The sequence below is a fragment of the Leptosomus discolor genome, chromosome Z, assembly GCF_034619465.1.
Source record: "Leptosomus discolor isolate bLepDis1 chromosome Z, bLepDis1.hap2, whole genome shotgun sequence".
Classification (NCBI taxonomy): Eukaryota; Metazoa; Chordata; class Aves; order Leptosomiformes; family Leptosomidae; genus Leptosomus; species Leptosomus discolor.
In genome coordinates this window covers 23,503,497-23,525,827 of record NC_141419.1, presented here as the reverse complement: position 1 = coordinate 23,525,827, position 22,331 = coordinate 23,503,497, and the positions used below count along the sequence as shown (strand labels likewise).

The window sequence follows — 22,331 nt, the reverse complement described above, 5'->3', positions numbered from 1 at the left end:
GGTTGTGAGAAGACATAAGGCAGAGAGGGAAGGGAGCTTGCCCCATGCCAGCCAGCGGCTCTGCAACACACATGGAGTTAGAACATGGTATCTGAGTCCCAGGTATTGCATCCCCGGCTCTTCTGGACCGTTGTGTGTGGTGTTTTAAATCTCTAGGGTTTGTGCTTTCCCATAATGAATGCTGTTGCCTTGAGAGATGGTCTTAATTGTTAGTAGAATGAAAACTAGTGAGAAAATGGTTGATGTGCAATACTTGTGAGCATTTATAGCTCTTTGTTTTCCTGTTCCGCTGCTATGGATACAGCCTGCATTGGCAGCACGGGAGACTGCTCTGACAAACTCCTGACCAGTTTCTTAACTGCAGCCAGGTGACTAGTCTCCTTGAATTTACTGAAAAGTCCTGTCGTGCTTATGTTAAGGGGAGGATACCTGATGGCAGTATTAGGGCTTAACTGACTGTGCAGCAGAGATATGGGAAAAGTCAGAAATGTATGTCACAGGCAGCATAAACAACAGGGTAGGGTTTTTGTTTTTTTTCCCCTGATCTCTATTGTTACTACAATTCTGGTTGCTCCTTGTAACAACAGAATATGGAGAATGCTGGAAATGGGGTAGATGTTTGCAATTCAGGCCATTTCTGGACAGCTGCATTTCCTGTGGGCGTGTGTGGCATGGTTTCTGTGCCTTTCGGAAGATGTGTATAGCCCAGTGGCTGCAACAACAAATGGCTTTAGAAATAACCTCACCGTTTTATCTTACGCTTGAGTCTGTTCTGTTGCCATGTGAGGGAACATGTTGTTGGGGAGGTTCCTCAGTTGGCTTGCTTGAGGATGGTGGTTCTGCAGTGATGTCCTGGAGTTCCAGGTCTGAGGGGAAAGATTTGATAATTTCGTTCATTGTTTGAGTTATTGCAGCTCGCTGGCATGGCCTAAGCAGTCCCCTAGAGCTGGTAGGGTTGTGATACACTGTGGAGGTCCTGGAGGGGGAGGTCATTCACCTGGGGGGTTGGTGGAGTATGACATGGAAAGGAAGGTGAAAAGAGAAAAAAATTGTTAGGATTTAAAAAAAAATGGAATATGAGATAAATGTCATGAAGTTGTTGACTAGCTGACAGCCTGATGGCTGCAGGAAACCTTTCTGAAACAAAAGATTGACTTGCAAGTCAGTTTGCATCGAAGATGCCGCAGAGTTTTGGTTGTAATTTCCCTGACAGTAAAATTTTATAGTCCTCTGTCTTTTTAGCTACTTGTCATATTTGTTCAGCAGAAAATAAAATGTTGGAAGTGATATGTTCATGCTTAATCTGCAGCTGGCAGAGGAGGAATGATGCTGTGAGGACTGTGTTAATGCAGGGATAGCACAGATTTAAAAATAGAACAGTAAAGGCTTCTGCAGCTACATCATGGCAGGTTTGCTGGCTAGACCTGTATTTGTGTTTTAACATAGTTTTTGTTCATTTAAGTTCCAGCCATATCCATTCACCTCAGTCTTTACCTCTGCCCTGTACCGCTGCTTTTTCTTTTTTTTTTTTCTTTTTTTTTTTTCTTTTCTTTTTTCTTTTTTTTTTGTTTTTGCCTCTGCAGCCCTCTACGGCCACCTCAGTGATCCTCCTCTGCTGAAGGAGGGTCCCCCTTGGTCTCCCTCTAATCTCAGTTTGCAACAGGTGACTTTAGGTTAGATTAGCCTTTGAGGGAATGATGTCCTCCTCATAGGATGTCTTAAGACCTGTAGTCCCTTGAAAAGCTCTGGATCTCTTGCTGCCTGGGGATCTGGCCTACAGTGCTGCAGTACAGAAGGGACACTCCTGATACTGTGCACCAGGACTCTTCTCAGTCTGGTGGTCGGGAATGCTGCTGTGCCAGGGAGGCTTTGCTTTGCTTCTAGTTTAGCTGTTGGGACAGCTGCATGCTGGCACTTAAGACAGGGACTCTTCTATTCTTTTTATACAGACAGATGGTCCTCAGCCCTTGTGCTTGAGCTGCTGACAGAAGATTTTGGTCTCATCTGTTTCCTTGGAATGGTCTTCTGCTAGCTCACTGAGAAAACAGATGTTACTGCTTCCCCCTACCCCCACCCTCCACCCCTCCCATTCTCTTGATCTTGTAGGAGTTGAAACTGCTACCTCTTTGCAGATGTTAAAATTTTTTTTTTTATGTTCCTTCCTGGGTTTGGGGAGGAGACCTGCTGGCTGGTAGAAGGTGAATTTGTTACAATGCTCCAGCAGCTTCCTAGGGTGATAATAGGAGCTTTGTGTTTTAAGTTACAGCAATGTGTCCTGTGTTTCATGCTTGCTGTCTTATTATTCCTGTTGATGATAATGCTGTCTTTTGCAAAAAAGATCAACAAATTGTGACAAATTAGGAACTGGTTCCATCAACATATGGGTGACTTTGTAAAGGTTTTCTGGAAGACCTGAGTGGCTTAACAGAAAGTCTTGGGCAGGATAGGTTGGCTTGTGTCAAGATGTCCCATGAATACTGCCCATGAGTATCAAATTTACCCTGGAGCAGTGGTCTCAAGCTTTCAGAGAACTTGTTTTTCAATTTGTAGCTTGTTTCTTGTGCTTTCAGCTCGTGCAGTCTGTTTATTTGTATGCAACTGCCATGGTATGTCTTGACCCAAGCTTACAAGTTGTGCTTTGCCTAGACTCTTTCTGTGACACTAACTGTAATTGGTCTTGGGTTCTGTTGTAAGTGCTTTGTGCTTTTGTTTTGTTGACACGATGTCTACAGCAATAGGGTCCCTGTGCATGACTGGAACTCTAGATTTAACAAGAATAACAACAGGAATTGACCAGATATTTTTGCCCTGTGATTAGCTAGTGGAGATATGGAACATCATGGTTTCAGTGTAGATCACGGCAAGCATATTTTCAAAAGTTAGCAGCCCCACAGCCACAGAGCTTTGCTGCCAAAGCAGAATGGGCAGGGAAAGACTTGGAGGTCATAACATTCCATTTCACCTTTGGAGGTGTTCTAGCCTCTATTTGAAATACAGCGTGGAGCAGCACAAATCTTATTTGCTTCTGTCTTTGGTAGGAGTACTCTCCACATAGTTGTGGAGGCTAGTGCTGGAAGCTATCAAGCTGGTTTCTGCTGTCAACAGTTTGCTTAGCTAGTATTGAAAATACATAATGGGTCTGTGCTGGGTGCTGTTGAGGTGGAAGTACTTTTAAGAATTGTGTGTGGCATTTCTTACAAGCCCATTAGGGGATGTTCAGAAAAAGTTGTTTCCTTGTTACAGCAATTTAGAGTTTCAACCACTTTCTTTCTTTTCCTTTTTTTTTTTTTTTTAACTGCAGATCAGCTTGAACGTGTGTTCTTGCGTCTTGGCCATGCAGAAACAGATGAGCAGTTACAGAACATTATTTCCAAATTCCTACCCCCTGTTCTCCTCAAGCTGTCCAGCACACAGGAGGGAGTTCGTAAAAAGGTAAGAGTGCAATTTACCATAATAGTATGTTGGCCCAATCAGATAGAAGGAAATGCCCCTTGTATATCATGATCTACTGTACTTGGATGTTCCCTGTGGAGAAATTTCCTCTTTGAGGAAGAGTTGTCGTGAGCCGGATAGAGTATAGGGCTCAAAGGAAACGGTTGTTGCATGTACCAATGAGGCCTTTTGCAAATGTGTGGCTTTTGTGGGTGTGTGGAGGCTACATTCCTTTCTACTTGAGGCCAGCTAGGTATGAGTTAGCCTGAGACCAAGACTTAGTGCTGTAGAGGCAGTTGCTGTGGTTTCCAGGTTAGGGCTGTTGTGCATCCATCTTACTTACAGCACCTGTGGAGCAAGCTTGCTTCTATGAGGGAAGGACCTTGAAGACTTTCTTATTGATGTCATTTGCTTGTTTGGTAACAGGAATAGGAGTAAGGACCAAACAAATTTGAAGATGAGATTTGATACCTACCTGAAGGAATTCAGTACCCTAGTACAGAAGGCAGCAGTATCACAGAATTCATTCAGATACATATTAAATTCCACCTCCAAAACTGTTTGGTCCTTGCCTGGTTACACGCATAGGAGCAAGGACCAAGCAGTGTTGGAGGTGGAATTTAATATATACTGGCGGAATTCAGTTCCCTGTATTACGTGATAGGATAAAAGCTCATCTGCCCACCCATAAAGGATCACAGAGATACAACAGGAAGTGCCCCAGCTACTCGAAGGCCCATCGTGGGAGCCATCAGCCCATCAAAGTCCCAGCTCCACAAACCTAGGGGAGCACAGAGGCACTGTGGCAGGCAAGAAGCTGAGTTAAAGATTCAGAGGAAGGGGCACCCTGTCCAGGTCCTGCCCAGGGCTGTCTCGGGAAACCTTTAGCTCCACTGTCCGGGCATGAAACCCATTCAGATAAGTCAATGCCAGAACACCTTTTGGACAGAGAAGGTACCACCCAGAGGTAGTGGACACAGTGGGATGCAGGGGTTGCACAAGCCTTCTACTGGGATGTTTAGTGGAGGAACCAAAGACAGGGAAGGGGATGGACCTAGGTGATTTGGGGAGGAGCAAGTGTCGCTAGGGATCAAGCCCACTGGTGAACGTGTGCCTCTCCTGGTTAGACCTGGGGTTGCAGGGCTGCAGCAGCATGCCCTCTGCTGGGCTACTGGGCCTGGCCCTGGTTCCCTGCCACCATGTACTGGTTGTGCCCCCTATACCTGTGGCCAGGCAAGGACCAAATAGTGTTGAAGATGGAATTTAGTATGAACATGAAGGAATTCAGTGATGCGGCTGCCTTCTGTAGCAGGGACCTGAACTCTGTTCACTAGCAGGTTTTTTTTTTCCCCAGGCCTGTGTTCTTGCCCAGGTCTTATGCAGTCTCACAACTGGTGTTGCATGAGGGGATCACTAAACCTGGTGTTAATGGCAGATAAGATCTGACCTGGCCTGGATTCAGGCAGAGGAACACCTGCTTGTGTTTCCTGTTCTGCCAGGAGGATGTGACCCAAAGAGGCAAGTGGGGCAGCAGCAGCTGCATATAAGAGATTTGAGCAGCTGGATCAGAAAGCAAAGGACAAATTCTTGACCCTGCAGCTGTTCATCAGAAGGAGCTGCCTGGTGATAGAGGTGGACCAGAACCTTTTTGAGCAGAGTGCAGATGTACTGTTGGGGTGTGGTGGTGGGGATGAAGCTTTTTATAATCCCCTTTTTGTCTTGTAGAAATAGGGAAATGATCATGCTTTCACTGGATTTCAGAACCTGCAAGTAACTAGAACATGGATTTTTCTAAAAGTTCTGCACAAAACATGGGCCTGGTAGTTATTGCATGAAAGTAATCATGTAGATGTGAAGCTGTTCCACCGTGCTGAAGATACTCCAGTTGAGATGGAGGGTTCTTCCGAATACGTGCTTATCGTGTGCACTTGAAGCTGTGAAGAAAGGCATCCAACTAGCTAGTGAAATTTCTTAGGGTATTTTAATAGGAAAATTTTTTTCCATAAACTGGAATATATTGTCTGGGTTTTTTGGAGTGTTGTGAGATTCAGGAAGTGGGGAGGACTACTCCTTTGAAAATTAAATTTTAAGAGGCCTCTCAAAATCACACAGCATTCTTACAGTATACTGTAGTTTTTGTGTTAGAATGAATAACGAAATAAAACTCATTTCTTCTTCTTCCTTCTGTGTGTTTAAACTATAGATTTTTATCTATACAAGATGATGATAATATTATAAGCAATTACAGCATTTCCCTGTACTTCTTGGCATTTGTCAAATTCATTGCAGTCTAGGAAATTACCCTGAGTTCTGCTCTTGCCCTGTCAGTGAAGGGAAGTTGGCTCTCTCAGTATTCTGTTTTCGTAATAAATTAAGAATGTAACAAGAAGGCTCTGTATGTGTTGATTTTTTTTTTTGGTGTTTTTTACATAGCAAAATAATTTATCAGTGAGACAGAGGGGAGGGGAAGACTGTCAGTTTTTTATTCTAATGAACATCAGTGGAGATGACTGTGGAGTGTATAACATGCGCGTAAATCTATTCAATGTGCGTATGGCCCATTTCTGTTACTCACATCAGAACTCAGATTTTCAATCTTCTACTTGCTTTTACTTTGCCATTAATGTAGTGGGAAAATGTCTTAAGAAGTCTTGATGCATTTTCAAATGCTAATGACTTTTAAATACAAATAACCTAGCTTTCCAGTGCTAATTTTGCCTGGTGAATGACAAAGAATGTGCCTATTGTTCAACTCCAACCTCAAAACCATGTTAAGGCAATGTAAGTAAAACAAAAGCATATGCTTTTTTACGTGAGTGCTCAGGTGATTGGAAAGCTAATCTAAGAGAGGCTAATAAAGTAGATGAAATAGAATAGAAAGAGAAAGACAAACTATTTACCCATTGCCTGACTATAGGCAGTGACAAAACTGCCATCACAAGTCATGTCTATCTCCTGCAATACTGTAGTGTTTAAAACAAAAACAAAACCAAAAAACCCAGCAACAACAACAAAAAGATGTGCCAACGTAGTTAATTGTGGTTTGAAAACTTACACCATTTCAATTGAATTGAAAGTGTAGCTTTTGATCTACAAGCAAAAAAATTTGCTATACAAGCAAAAGAGAACATGTGTGTGTTGCCAGTATGCTGCTGAACTGTAGATAATACCATTGTTCATGGACTTCCTTTCACCCAACTTCAAAGCACAGTGTAGTTCATTCAGTACACCAGATGGATTGACTGGTTTTACTCTGACCCCCAGACTTTCTCCTCAAGCTCGTATTGCTAGAGTGGAAAGGGGAAATTAAAATTCCATTTTTCTTCTTCCTGCCTTAAAATATTGATTTGTCGGTTTTATCCTTGCCCTTAATTTTGTGACTGTCGGGTCAATATTACTACAACATTTAGTAATTTGAACTCATTTTCCTCATATGTTTTCAGGTCCAGGGTGTAGTCTAGCTGTGTGGGTGAGCTTGCAATGCCTATACCTTCTTGTACCTTATATCCATTTACTCTGAAAAAGTAATCAATCTTCAGGCCACAGTTTGAAAGATGAGTTAAATTTAACTCTAGGATGTTTTCTAGCAAATCAGTTATCCTAGCTGTGTCACATAAAGAACTAATCCATGGTAAATTCACTCTGCTCGTTCAGATATGCTCCAAGAAGTATTGATGCACTGGCAGCATGTCTGCCAGACTGGATTATGTCGCTTTATGCAGCCCATGTGAAGCCAGCAGAAACATAAGAAGCAGTAGTACTTGGAAGAGCAGACATTTGCCTTATTCATGTCAGATGAGTACTGCTGGATGAGATCCTTAATGCACTGATACGATATTAATGATTAGAGAAGCAGGACATGAACTAAATCCTCCTCACACATAGCCAAGTCCAGCCACATCTTTTTTTCACCAGCCAGCATGGGTAATTTGAACAGGTTCCTCAAACCCTGTTGTACTCGTCTGTATCTCTTCCTTCACAAAAAACTGTGCGCAGACAGTATTTTCCTTTCTAATGGGAATGTGTGACTGCTGTTATAATAATGTTCCAGCAGCAAAGTATGATAGCTGTCAGCATTACCTAGTTTGTCAGCTTGTCTCTGGTCTCAATCACATGCTTGTCAGCTATGCAGCTTCTCTGGATTATATCTGGACATGATACCTAGTCATGGAGTGGATGCAAAGACGATGTCTTAGCTGATAAGCAGCTCAGCAAGCATATGGTTCTGCAGCTTCCACGACAAACTTCCGTGACTGGAATTTAGCTGCTTTTTCACCATACTATGACCAAGGTAATGAGCCATCAAAAGTACAGGACAGTGTCCCCACCCTGGCTTTTTGACTTAAATTGCTTGAAGTCAACGTGCATGTAGGACTGGCTCTGTTTGATTTTACTGGCGCTGAGCTGACTCCATTTAATGTCACATATTTTTGCACCACTTTGCTTCAGAATCCGATAGGGTTTGTGAATGACGTGCAGACATCCAGCGTGATTTCTTGGAACCTCTTGTTCCAGAGTGGAGATTGTCTGTAGCTTTTCGAGTTACTCCCTTCAGTTATGGTATCTCGGTTACTGGATTTAGAAACGACACTTTGCAGATGCTATGCTAAGAAACTGCTTCATGGGACTGTAGTATCATGGGATAATTCAGCTTGGAGGGGACCTCAGAAGGTATCCAGGCCAACCTCCTGCTTAAAACTGTCCATTACAAGTTCAGACTAGGATGCTGAAGGTTTTATCAATATGGGTCTTGAAAAACTTCTGAGGATAGAAACTGCACAAATTCTCTGTGCCCCGATCTACTACTTGAGAATCCTCATCATGTGAAAGTACCACTCTGCACCATGCTCAGCTTGCTGTCCACCAGAGCAAAGGGCCGTCTCCTCAGAGCTGCTGCCTGGCCCCACTGGTGTTGCTGCTGGGGCTCTGCCTGCTTAGGGCAGGGCTGCACATTGTTCCTACCTGACGTTCACAGGGCTTCTATTGGCTTCTCCTCTTGCCTGGAGGATTCAGTTCTGTATTGTTCCAATCCAAACACAGTTTTCATACGCTTATTTGGTAACTTTATTATGGGTGGGGTTTTTTCATTGTTTTTTTGTTCTGGGTCATGAGTTGGAGTTACTCTACAGTGACAAGATAGAGGCAGCAATGCAGATTTCAAAGCCAGGCTCAATTTTGAGGAATAGTAACTGACTGTCTAGAAAGAACTGATCATTCCTTTCTGACATTTCTGTTGACAGAGGTTGTCAGTTGTTGCATGGTTTGAGACTTTTTATGTGTTTGTCTTAACTGTGACTTGAGACATGCCAGAGTGGTTTCAAGATAATACAATAAATGATAGCTGCTATTTTCTTAGAGGTTAAATAATCGGGAAGCTTGAGCCCATTTTGTTTATAATAGGCCTGCGTAGTGGACTGAGGGTGATATGTGAAGTCCAAAGTAGTAAAATTAATGGTGGTTCTTTCAAGTTTTTCGTTTTGTGGGGTTTTTTTTGTTTTTGTTTTTCCCTGTCAGGTCATGGAGCTGCTGGTTCATCTGAATAAGCGCATCAAAAGTCGTCCAAAAATTCAGCTTCCAGTAGAGACATTGCTAGTTCAGTATCAAGATCCTTCTGCAGTGTCTTTTGTCACTGTAAGTGTCTGTTCTTCCAAAAACAGTTGCCGATTTACTTGTAACAAGAAGAGTATTTTTTAAAGTCCCTGTATTTAGCTTTGTCGGTTTTCCTAGCAAGGATGTTACTGTCATGAGGTTGATGTTTTAAGATTTTTTTAAACTAGACCTTATAGTCTGTTGTGGGTAAAACTTAGTTTTGTAAAGCAGCTACATTGTTGCTTCTGTTTAAATTACTGATAATTGCTCTTGATATTTCATGAATGTGTGAATGGGTATTGCTCCTATTGTTAAGGGTCTGTTCATTGTTAGAAGCTCTATTTTGCAAGCAGCGACTGCTCATTATCCTGATACATGCAGGATCAGGGTCTTACTTAAAACATCCGTGTTTCTCTGAACACATGACAACTCATATTTTTATGTGTTCTTAGGGTTTTAGCTGAGCAACAAAAGATGAAAAAAACTGTATTTTATAGATGGTGAAATTTTACTAGATGGTTTCATTCAATGTAGTTTAAAAAGTGAAAGTGGTTTAAAAATGTTTTTGTGAAACAATGAAGACAATTTTCATTTCAACTGTAGTAGATCTATTGCAAATCATCATCATGGAAAAAAGTGATAAAATCAGAGGGAAACTCTCTGTCCTTCTCATTTGACTGTTCAGTCACATGTAGCATAAATGGAAACCACATCTTAGAAACCAATGGAGAAATACTTAAACTTTAAACAGCAATAACACAGAAGTAACCTCAGATTGTCTTTAATCAAATGGGGTTATCCAGAGTTCACCTTTTAGAAACGGCCAAAGGCTTCTACAGTGCATACATTCTGTAGAGCAGTAAAAGAATCATCTTGTTTGAAGACAAACTTGCCATAACGTGTGCATGAGTGATTCATGGGGTTTTTGTGCCATGAGGCTTTATAAAACTTTAACAAGTGCTATCTAGAAAGAAATGTAATGCTGCCCACTTCAACACTTCTTTCAACTGGTTCACTGAACACATAATTTACCTCTACAGTTCTTGGCTGGACTTGGATCAACACAATAGCAGTTAGATAGTCTAGTATTCAGTACTGCTCTGCTGTGCTGTCATGTCACTGGACTCTGGATTGCAACTTTTATTTATGATGATTGAGAAACACATTTTCAAGAGAAACCTTGCCTATGCTGCTGACTTTGTATTTATTCAATATGGCTTTCTATTTTATTTCAAAAATAGGTAAGAGAGAACATTACATTTGCTTTCTGTGAAGCTGTTGTTCAGGTAAAGCTGCTTTTATTGAAATTGGCAGCAAATAAGAGAAGCTAGAGAGGTTTTTTTGCATTGTTGTTTTCCTCCTTTTCAAGTGGAGGCTCAGCAAGACCTCAGAAAGGATTTCTGAGTAGGTCCTGCTGAGCTTCCCCTTTAATAGCTGTCAGTCTGAGGCTTAGAATTAAGAAATTGGTCTTCTAAAACATGTTGTTTCCAACACCCAGTTATGTAGCACAACATACTGGAAGAGTTTAAAGAACAGATATTTCTTTTGCATTGTTGCAATGCTGTCTGCTTTTTGTACTCGTTTAGAATTTTACCATAATTTATGTTAAAATGGGATACCCCCGTCTGCCGGTGGAAAAACAATGTGAATTGGCTCCAACTCTTCTCACTGCAATGGAAGGGAAGCCTCAACCACAGCAAGACAGGTATAGCTACTTATTCTTGGAGTGAATTCTGTTGGTGTCATTTTAGTAAAATAGTTTGTATCAGTTGTTAAAAGATTTTGTTGGCTCGTACGATGTGGATCAGAAGTTCAGTAGTTTGGGTGGTACAAAGAATTCATGTAGTCTAATGTTGTAGTAATATGCAGGATCTACAGCAGCAGATTTGCTGTAGGATAAGAGGCCTGTGTTATGACAGATATGCCTGTCCATATCTGTCATCCATCTTCATTAAATTCGGGTTTCCAGCTTCAGGCCAGGCCTTCGGTAAGTATCGTCTGTCCAGCAACAGGAACAGCAGTGAACGTCTCAGATTGGCCACTCTAAATTGTGAGATAACAAAAATTCCTACTCACTTGAAACACTAAGTTGTAGTAAATAAAAAATGACTGAAGTTGGGAATGGCTGTGCACTAGAAAACTGTTAATTTTGGTTTTCCACCATGCTGGCACTGGAAAATGGCATTAAAACCATATCTTCATTCACTCTACGCTGTGACAGTATAAAGGTATTTTAAAAATTACCTCACTGAAAGGTCTTGCAGTAAAATCTTGCTTCTGTACATGAGATCAGTGTGAAAATACTTGATTGTCTTCTCTGGGACCATGGTTTTGCCCTGTCCAAAAAGCAAGTATATGAGTGAAGAGAGCTTTGGGAAATCTGTCTATACTGGTGTATACTCAATATATTTGTCTTTCATGAAGCTGAACAGTGTTGATCAACTTCTGGTCTAGGCAGACTCAGATTTAAAACTTTAAATTTCTTACAGATGAGACAGTCCTAGACTGCATTTTGTGGCATAATTACGAAACATTAGAAGTCTGGACAAAGGCAGTGACTTTTATCTCTCCAGATGTGTGTGCATGCACAAATGTTCTATTTTAAGCACAAATCCTAATTTATCTTCTGCCTTCCATTTTTAAGTACATCAGGTGGCAAATAGAGGCCACTGGATTATGAATCACTTTAAGTTTTGTTAAGATTTTTTCTTTTGCTGTTAAGGACTAGGTTTGTTGTTAAAGGTTTCTCTCTTGAATGTTAAGAATAAGCAGGTGTGGTTTTTTTAATGGTTGCAGTAAATATAATTGTTTTTCAGCCTAATGCATCTTCTAATACCAACCCTTTTTCACATGAAATACCCTGCTGAACCACTGAAAGCAGCAGCTTCTCCATTTAATCTTGCTGAAAAACCAAAGACTGTACAGCTGCTTTTAGATTTTATGTTGGATGTTCTTCTTATGCCTTATGGGTAAGTAAGACTTAATACCAGTCTTCTCTAGTATTTTGATGTATTCTTTATGTGTGAAACATTGCAAACTGCACCCTTGGAAACTCATTTAAAATATGCTGTTATTTCCTACCTTGAATGAAGCCTGTTAACATATTTCAGTAAGATACAAAGCAGGGTCCTAATTTTAAGAATGGGATCACCATCTTCCTTATTTAACAAAACATCTTTTTTCTACTTAATTAGGTGTTAGACTATTCTGTCCTTGACCTCTTTTGGGATCAAAGTGAAGCTATGAGACATGTGAGCTATTTGTTGAGTAATCAAACCTTTAAAATAGAAGCCAGATCAAAATGTGTGCTCATCTTCCTGCAGTTGAGTTTTAAGGCTTATTCCTCCAAGGTCATAAGAAGTGTAATGTCTGAAAACTTGTGCTTCCCAGAACTGAACCTTCAATAACAAGATTTGTCTTTCATCTGTCTTCTGATGGAAAGTGTTTTAACTGTAATGGTTTGTCTTGGTGTGAGCACTGTTTCTGAGAGCAAGAAAGATTTACAGAGCAACTTGAATTTACTGATCACTGCTTGTTAGGAATCTTCTAGTGTCTAAAATCAGTCTCAAAATCTATTTTCCACTGACTTTTTTCGTGTCTTTATATTGCTAGGAGAACTTTTGCTTTGAAAGGAAATAGAAATAATTTTAACAATAGAATACATTTCACTTTTCTGCCAGTTTGGTGATTCTTGTGAATCATGATTACCTAACTTTTGCTTGGCCAAGTGGATTAACCTAAATGAGTGACTTTTAAAATAATGAGCATGTGATACTTCTCCATGTGGCTTTGCTGGAGGCCGTGCTCCCATCAGATGTTTCGGGTGTCAATTGCTTACCATTTGAGTGTGTAGAGTCTTACAGCTTATAATTTAAAATGCCTAACCTGCTCCTCTCTTCACAGCTCACACTCTTCAGTTTGCCCAGGTTTATGCTCTTAGCTTCACCCCCACACTGCTGTGGCTGTAGCTTCAGCAGATAAACTCCTTGGGCTTTGCAAAAGCACTTCAGTTCCTTCTGTGCTTTTGTACTCTGGCCAAGCATGAAAATTTTGAAGTACTTGGAGAGACCACAAGGGTAGGGGTGAAGGTTTCATTTTTTTCCAGAAAGTGCTCAGAGAGTGTCAGCCGGCCTGTGGCTCTGGATGTCTGTCTCTTAAAGTGTTGCTCCCTGGGGTGAGACCGTTTACAGCAAATTTATGCCTGGTGGAACTTGCTCTGTCATCGCGCAGTTGTGAATTAGCCTTGCCAGTCTGCGGGCAGTAAAACAACCAGAAAGTCTAACTGTACAGCTCAAAGCTCGTAATCAAGTTCAAGTGTTCAAAGTTTTAACTAATGAGACTTGGGATGAGTGTTTATCCTTCTTGTTGAGACTGTGTACTTGCTTTTGATGCCTGTGTGCTGAATGCAGAACAGATTATGGTTGTCTCTAGCAAAATAATTCTTGTTGGTCTCTGCACTACAGTTTTGATGCCTTCATGTGTTGACCAGCTTCCAAGGATACAGGGAGAGATGGAGTGGCTTTTCTGATAGTATGGAGACATGCACAGGGCAGCTAGACTAGCCAGTCTCGAAAAAGACTAGGATCTGTAAACTTAATTTTTATGGGGTTTGCTTTCCTTCCCTGCCTGGCACTAAAACTGCCATTTTCCAAGACACTATCTTTTTTTTTTTTTTTTTTTTTTTTTTTAATATCAAGGATTGCTTCCTGCCGCTTCATCTGTTGCATATGCTTCACTATTTCCCTTGTTAGGCTTGCATTTTTCATAGAAATCGTACAAATGTAGTTAAAGCTTTTAGTACCAGTTTCTTGAATGTGGTGCTGTCTAGGTACTCACTTCTAATACGAAAGATACCATTCTTTCAGGTTCATAACCTGAGATAACTCTCTTCAGAAACGCCAGTGGAACCTTCCCTTTCCTAACTGAGGTTTGTTTTCAAACAGTTACAACAAGATTGTTACAGCTCTTGCAGAGTATGCTAGGATAACTGGTAGCTGAGTCTCAACTGAGTAAAATTCTGTCCTATGTCAGAATCTAAGAGCATCTAATTCATCTGGCAATGTGGATTGGTAAAGCCTCTAATGAAACTTCTTTCCCACCTGCTTAGGTTCGTATTGAATGAATCTCAGAGTCGACAGAACATGCCCTCGGCCCAGGGCTCTTCATCGAGTAGTGCAGGAGGTCCTGGAATCCCTCAGCCACCTCCAGGGATGAGCTTTTATGCAGCCAAAAGGGTAATTGGAGATAGCCCATGGACACCAGAGCTGCTGGAACAGGTACTTGAAGCTGCAGGGCTGGTCCTCGGTGAACTGGGGATAGTAACAGGGATAGCTACAGAGAGAGGAATGGAAGGCCGAAAGGAAAATACATTCTGGCCAGGTCTTTAGTTGTCCTGGGGGAATTTATGGAGAGACTTCACATGATGCCTTAAGGAGCTTTGAAACAGTGAGATGGAGTGGGCGGTGCCAGCATTTCTCAGAGCTGGTTAGGAAGCAGCCATGACTGCAGCCTACTCTTGCGTTTTCCTTTTAGAGACAGTAAGATTGCAAAACTCTCTCATGTTGATGAAGCATCCCTTTTTAGAAGGGATGTAGCGGAGTATCCCCAATTGTAATGCTGATACTTTGCCGCAGGTGACTGTTTTGACAGGAGGCAAGGGGAGGGCGCTGCTAAAGAGATGGAGAGCATGTGAACTTCTCCTTAGCAAGCAAAAGCCATCATTTCAGACAGCTGAACTGCTACGGTTATTGTGACATATGCTTTCTTGTCAGTAACACTGCCTTTACTTTACCCGCTGTTGAACAGTGTAAACTGGGGATAGTGAAGTTCATTGAAGCTGAGCAAGTGCCAGAACTTGAAGCTGTTATACACCTGGTTGTAGCCTCCAGTGATACAAGACACAGTGTTGCCACTGCAGCAGACCTTGAACTAAAGAGCAAACAAAGGTACAAGTTTGGATGTTTGGAAAAGATGGTGCTAGTTTCCTAACAAAGCTAGCTGCAATTAATGTAGTGCTCTAGAAAGACTGTTCTCTGGAACGAGGAGGGCTGCAGTCCCCCGCATACCTGCGAAGCTGCAATGTCATATGGGGGTGGTGTGGCTCAGTCCTGAAGCTGGGAACATCACTTGGCTCTGGAGCTGACAGCTTTAGCTCTCTGTTTTCAATCATCTTTGGTATTGTTTTTGAGCCATTTTCTTACTCGTTGGTTTCCAAATTGTCCCCTGTGGATTATCAGTGGTCATTAAGGCCTTAGTAAGTGATTCACAGCTGGTCGACTTATCTATTTTGTCTTTCCCAGAAAAGTATACTTTCATTTAATTTATTCAGGGAGTAAAGAGACTGTAATCCTTAAGTGGACCATAGTCGGGAAAGTTTGGCAACCGCCATTTTCTGCATTATTAAAGCTTTTGCTTTGTCTGCAGTCTACCTTTCATCATCTAAAAACAATACATCTGTCTTTAACCTATCAAGAGGCCAGAGTAATTGCTGTTGGTACTATTTGCTGAGTCATTGATCGTGCAAGGTTTGCTGGCTCACGTAGGAAATTTGGAGCGAGAAAGGCCTGCCTTCGAAATGTGTAGGTGGCTTCTGTGTTACTAGAAGTATGGGACTATTTAACTTGGAGTCAAATATGTAATGTGAAACCTTCTTCATTTGAGTCTGTTCACGTGCCTCAGTCATGGCAGGGGAGATGATTCTAGTAAGTGACGACAGCCTGGTTAAGGAAGGCAGTCTCCTTTGCTGCTTGCCTCATCTTTCCCTTTATGTTGTTATTTTTTGCTTGGAGAGCAAAATACGTGTGTGGACAAAATGCATGTTACTATGCAGTGTTAAATGTCTTTTATGAGAAATATATATTAATTAACAGCTCGCTTGTTTGGAAATCAGTTGCTTTACTAAAAGAAAGAGATGATTCTGTCTCCTCCATATTTTCAAAGTGTGCATGCTTAACTTTTTTTTTTCTGTGGGGTGTTTTTTACATGTGTGTGTTTCAGTCTCAACAATAAGCTCGCATTAGGTGGTTACCGTGGGCAAACAGGTTTGTCTGAGAGACCAAGAGGAAATAGTTCTAAAATTAAAAGTGCCGTCTTCTCTATTGAGATGTCAAAGCACCAAGGTTGACGAACATGCAGGAATTTGTTAACAGATGACCATTCTGTATTCAGCTGGTAGACTACCATGATTTATATGTCTTGTTTCAGTGGGAGAGAAGGGAGCATGTAGTTTTCTCACAAATTCTTTGGAATTACGTTGTCAGAATTTGTAGGTGAAATTTGTAATCACTTCACACTCTGTGTGATTGTATATTATGTGTATATGGGAGGACTGATTAGAAGTCAAACTAGGTCTGTTAAAACTCTGTGAAGACTGTGAGTATGATGTGAAATGCTGTAAAAGACATATATTTTAAAAGGTAATCAAAAGACGGTACCATAACATGTTGTTGTTCAATGTGGTTTTTTCTTTAGTTTAATTGACTGGAACAATCCTACTATCATCAACAAAATGTATAAAGTGTATCTTGGGGATATACCACTGAAAACCAAGGAGGTGAGTTACATACCTGCTTAATTTCTGAACCTGTAATCTTAGTTGCCTTACTTCATTTGTGGAAGACATATATATATATATTTCTTAAATCTATAATTTCCTTTGATCTCTGCTTTCACTGAACATTTTTGCTATTGAATAATTTTTCTCTCTGTCCCAGTATGTTCTGATTTGCAGTAGAAGGTAATTCAGCTAAATTAAGAGTACTGCTGTCCAAAGATGCACTGCATTATTTCAACTCTGTTTCTGACAGGGATCTGTTCTGAAACCAGAAATGAAACGAGAGTCAGTCAGTACTCGTGTTAAATTAAAGATAGTTCCTCATCTTCTGCGATCCAGGCAAGCTGCAGAAACATTCCCAGCTAACATTCAGGTAATGCTTGTGTTCCAGAGCTGCTATTCCTAATGAGCTTGATAATACAGTTCCTCCAGTACTTAGGGGAGGGAAGGACTGTTACTGATGACAGTGTTTAAAGAAGAAGGGGAATTAGAAAACCTTTGAAAGTGAAGCTGGGCACTCTCTGATCTGCTTTTTATTTCTTTTGGCCAGGTGGTTTATGATGGACTCTTCGGTGCAAACACAAATGCAAAACTGAGAAGTCTGTCCTTGCAGTTTGTGCATCATATTTGTATAATGTAAGTAATTTAGAGTGAGCACGTTTTTTTTAGCTATTTGCCTAGAAGCCGCTCTGTTTATATACCTGAACTAAGGGCAAAGAATGACTACTAAAACTCAAGGAAAGTAGGGGTTTTTCCTTAATCCTGAAATCTCTGTGTGTGTGTGTACTTGCACACATTAAGATGTAATTTTTCAGCTTAACAAAGTTGAGAAAAAGTGATACTGAGAGAAGATACTTTCAAGGGATGCAAAAGATAATATTTTGTTTATTGGTGTCTCTGATTGCAGTTGTCCAGAAAGTAAAATAAAGCCGTTAGGCCCAATGCTTTTAAATGGACTTACAAAGCTGATCAATGAATACAAAGAGGTAAGCTGAAAGGTTCTATACTATAGAGCTATAATTCTTCATATGAATATAAGCAAAAGACAAATACCTTTTTGACGGAAACTGATAAATCTTTCTTTTGTAGTTGCCTAAGGTGTCTATTAAAGGATACTTTTAAAGAAATTTTGTTGGAAGAGACAAAAATACTTTAAAAGGCTATATAGGAAAACTTCTGTTTGTTTAACGGCTATGGATAGGTGCTTGGACACTTTGCTAAGTCTCAGGAAATAATAGTGTTGGTAATCTAAAGAGTGAGGCCAGAGTTGCATCTAGCTGCTGTTACTCATTGCTTTGGAGCACACAAGGGCCCCAGCCCCTGCCATATACCCCGTTGTTATAAGCAGCTATATAGGCCTGCTTGTAATACCTTCCATCCTGTCTGTCCAGGAATGATATTGCTATGGGAAGGATGTTACAAACAGAACTGCAGATGCCAGTCTGGCCTGAAGAGGTCTTTCCAATGCCATTTCGGAAGACAAATTCCCCACAATACTCCTACATGTATCTTACGAAGGGCTGGTGTTGCAGATCACCTGTTCTGCAGCTTTGATTCACTTACTGGTTCATTTGAACTGTCAGATGTGGCCTTCTGGCCACCTGGTTGGTGTTTGAGTATGAGGGCCTCTCCTGCCTTAGGGAAGGACATGAAGAAGGGAGTATTTATCAGGAAGTAAGCCCATATATAAATGTGCTGCATTGGTCATCTGTGGGATCCGTTGTGTGAACAGCTTTCTTCGTGTAAAGCTGCCGTTGAGGGCCAGTGGAAGGTTTCTGTTCCTTTGCTACTGTTCCATATACTTGCTGAATCTCCTGATCTGTCTCTCTTGAAATAAACTGTGGTTAGCTGAGACCGAAAGGGAGATTTACATTTTGTCACCATTTGTAGTTTTCTGTTTCTTGTGGAAAAGCATGCTCCCTCTGTTCCTATGTAATGCTTTTATTCTTGGATAAGATTATTTTATGTTCCAGGATTCTCTGTCCATGAAAGCCTTTTTGAGCACTTTGGAGACAGGATTTAAAGTAAATGTGTAATTATAAAAGTTATGCCTTTATGTTTGTCTCTTTTTGCTGAATTTTATTTATTGTTTTATCATTCAAGGATTCAAAACTGCTGTCAATGGCATATTCAGCGGTTGGAAAGCTCTCCAGGTAACTGAAGCACCATTTAAGCAATGGGACATTGAATAGTTTTTCCAGAGTAATCTCGTTAATATATCAGCAGCGAGTTTTATGCCATCTGCCAATTTTGCAATTGAGTGTACCGTGCAGAGAAAAGCATTTTTCTTGTGATGTCTCCAGTGGTGTAAAAAGAAATATGTTTTTAGCTGATAGCTTCTCTAGCAGTGATTGATGGCAGCTCATGCATTATGCACAGAATTTGAGATCCACTTTCTGCATTGCCAGAAACATAAATTTAAGGAATGTACAGCAAAGACCAGAGGGCATGAAGCTAGACAAGTGATATGTTCAGTGGTATGCTGGTGATATAAGTGATTTTCTGCACTGTGTTAAGGGGGAATGTGTCGCTCTGTGGTGGAAATCGATAAGATAGAGCAAACTTTCCATGCTGACTCTGTTTTGTTTTGACAGTTAAAATGTGAAATGAGGGGAAGATGAATGAAATGTGAAGCATTTCAATTTAAAAACTCTGAAACTTAATGAATTAAAATATCTTGTTTCAGCCGAATGCCTCAGCTCTTTACCAAGGATATAGCACTGGTACAGCAGTTTTTTGAAGCTTTATGCAAGGTGAGTGCTGACAGGGCTTTGGGAAATTGTTAATATTTTGTGCTGTTTTTTCATAATTGTCACTGCGCACTGTAAAGTGAAAACACTTGGTTTGTCCTGCAGGAAGATGCTGATACCAGGCTTGCTATTCAGGAGGCCTTGTCTATGATGGTTGGAGCATACAGTAACTTGGAAGGAGCCCAGCGTACCCTGATGGAAGCTCTTGTAGCTTCTTATTTAATAAAGGTATTTTCAGTGGAGTCAAAATTGAGTACCTTAAAAAAAGAGCTATTTATTGTTTTCCTGTTTCCTGACATTTCCTGTTGTGTACTTTTGGAAGAGGTCTCCCTTTTCTTGCTGAATATAATTGGTCTGTCTGGGAGAAGGGGGGGGGGTGGTGCTGTGCACTCAGATTAAATATTTTTGATATGGTACAGTGGCTGCAAGAAGGGTGACAATGCAGTTTTCTATTTGTATTCTGTTTTGCAAAGAAACAAACAGTTGGAATTGTGCTGTATGTTTCTCATATTCTCCTCCTAAGAAAACTCCGAGAAATAGGTGTTTCAAGGACCGTATCTTGTGAAATGCTTTGTGAAAGCAGGAGTTTGGTAGAAGGATCCATCATTCACTGCTAAGTGGGGATTTCAGTGTGCAGTGTGATTTCTAACATTGTAAGGTACCTGGGAACCTCACCAGGAACTCAGCCTGGAGACGCTAATCCAGAGGAAACCAATCTTCACTGACTCTCTTACTTTACTGAGTATCTTGTTTGTGTTCAGAATTCCCCAGAGCTCTGGGTTTTCAGAAACAGTGGGTTTTCTACACTGTGTGTTTGTATGGGTACTCAGGGTGACTGCGGAGGTATATGTATTTCTAGTGGTTGCACTAATAGGTGTGTAAGAGACTATTTTCATGCTGATGACTCTTTTGCCTGTATGTTCAAGTGATACAGGTCTCCAGGCAGTGCCATTTTGAGTCTGTCTGAACCCAGCAGAGAGAATGACCACCCTAAGCTAATGTTTCTTTTCCACCTCTGTCTGTGCTGCTCCTAAGCGCAGCTCTGTTTCGTGTGGATAGATGATGGATGTCACTCTTCATTTCAAAACTGCCTGGGTGGAGCAGTTCAGATGTCTAAGAATTTGTGATAACCTTGATTTATGACACTTCAAAATGTATTTAATTAAACATTTTATTCTCCACTTGTGTATATATGAGAAGCTAGCTTTTCTTTTCCCTGTCTCCTGACATATGAAGAGTTAGGAAGAACAGTGTCTCAAAATGTCTAAACTCTTTGAGTCATATTGGTACCAGAGAACAAAACAGATGACTGATTATTTACAAGTGCTGAGTGCAGGTCATTAGTGTGTTCATTTAAAACTTAACCATATGTTTGTGTCTCTTCTGTTTAAGCCTGAAGTTCAAGTACGTCAAGTGGCTGTGAAGTTTGCTAGCACAGTATTCCCTCCAGATCATATCCCATCCAGATACTTACTCCTATTAGCTGCAGGAGACCCGTAAGTTGTTTTAAGTTATTTTCATACACACACATACACACACACACATATTTGCATCCAATATATGTTTGGATGAAATATGTATGCATATATATGTGTGTGTATATGTATGTACATAAAAGCTCACTCACTGAAAATCAACTATGATAATTTGGAAATTAACCTTTACATAGGAGCGTTCTTGGCAATTCTGTGGAGAATGTTACTGTGCCTTATGGTAGTCTTCAGCTTGGATTCTTGTTTCGGATGAACTGCTGTCACTAAAGCACTTCATGTTAATAACCAATTGCAGTTGCAAAGTAAGAATGCATTGACTGAAATCACCTTCACAGTGGCTAGAAATTGTTTTTCTTGGCAAATTCTACCAGTCTGTTTTTAGTTTGTATTTGCAAAGAGTCAGGAACATGCAATTGTGAGAGTTGCCACTCTGCTGAGGAGTAGCTGACTCATTAAATTACAGTCATAATTTCATTTGTAGTTTTCTGTTACTGCAGTTTAAGTGGTGGGGTTTTTCCGATTTACTTTAATTGCTTGATTTTTGATGTAAGTAGCTATTGTGTAACTGAGGAAAGGTAAACAGATCAGTTGCCACAAACCGCTCTGTCATTGCAGTGTCAGCACTGTTTCAGGAGGTGATCTGCTAAGTAGATAGTGATAAACCTGGTAGGCGTCAGATGAAGCTGGAATATAGGAAGTGATGGGGAGGAGAAGCAAATAGGAAAACAAGGATGTGAGAACCAGGAACTGGTGGTGAACGCTAGCAGGATGTAAGAGGAGCAGAAGTGGGTTGATCCAGACTGTTTTGCAGAGGGCAGTCATCACTATCCTTTTTCTACTCCCCTCTCTAAAATAAACAAATCATTAAAAATTCTAATGCAAGCTTTTTTCCCCTTCCTTTCAAAAAAACCCAGTTCTCATTTAAAACCTGTTCTCTCTCCCCTAGCTTCCCAAGATATCTTACTGCTCATTAAAGGCCATTTGTTCTGTGCAAATAACGTCTGTTTCTCATCTTTTCTTCTGCAAGGCGGGAGGAGGTACATGGAGAAGCCCAGCGGGTGCTGAGAACATTTCCTGGTAAAAATGAAAAGGAGAGTTCTGGGAAGCAAATGCCTTCCTTCCCTGAAATGGTCCATTACATCCAAGACAAGGTACAGTGCTTCTGTCCCCGTAAATGACAAATACATGCCTGATGCTCAGGCGCATAGTAAGTGTGGTCTTCCCTTCCCTGTATCCCTCATCTCGCCCTAGGAATAAAGTTAGCTAAAATCACAGTGAAAACCACACATTGCCAAAATTAGCACTCATTGTTACCTTCTGCTGGCAATAATTGCCAGAGATCCAAGTGTTAAGTACTTAACAAGAAGACAGATCCTTTAACAAAGGGATTATTTTGCTTTGATGTAGTTTGTGCAGAAGATGTTTGACGCAAGGAAACCAGTGTTCAAGGGTGATAATCCAGCATATTTCACAAACACAGTTCGCTCATAAACACATTCTTGAAGGGATAGGAAG

General features: G+C 40.8%; 1 protein-coding gene across 2 annotated transcripts in view; it reads left to right on the top strand.

Annotated features, from left to right (window-relative positions):
• ECPAS (Ecm29 proteasome adaptor and scaffold) overlaps positions 1-22,331 on the top strand; it is a 64,350-nt gene that overhangs the window by 6,072 nt on the left and 35,947 nt on the right. For both annotated transcript variants that reach the window (XM_086479171.1, XM_086479170.1), the window contains exons 2-16: positions 3,302-3,432; positions 8,947-9,063; positions 10,608-10,726; positions 11,838-11,990; positions 14,129-14,297; positions 14,827-14,966; positions 16,492-16,573; positions 16,827-16,946; positions 17,124-17,209; positions 17,481-17,559; positions 18,677-18,726; positions 19,260-19,326; positions 19,429-19,551; positions 20,716-20,819; positions 21,844-21,967. In XM_086479171.1, coding sequence (XP_086335297.1) covers positions 3,302-3,432; positions 8,947-9,063; positions 10,608-10,726; positions 11,838-11,990; positions 14,129-14,297; positions 14,827-14,966; positions 16,492-16,573; positions 16,827-16,946; positions 17,124-17,209; positions 17,481-17,559; positions 18,677-18,726; positions 19,260-19,326; positions 19,429-19,551; positions 20,716-20,819; positions 21,844-21,967 — 1,664 coding nt within the window. The remainder of the gene's footprint in view (positions 1-3,301; positions 3,433-8,946; positions 9,064-10,607; positions 10,727-11,837; positions 11,991-14,128; positions 14,298-14,826; positions 14,967-16,491; positions 16,574-16,826; positions 16,947-17,123; positions 17,210-17,480; positions 17,560-18,676; positions 18,727-19,259; positions 19,327-19,428; positions 19,552-20,715; positions 20,820-21,843; positions 21,968-22,331) is intronic.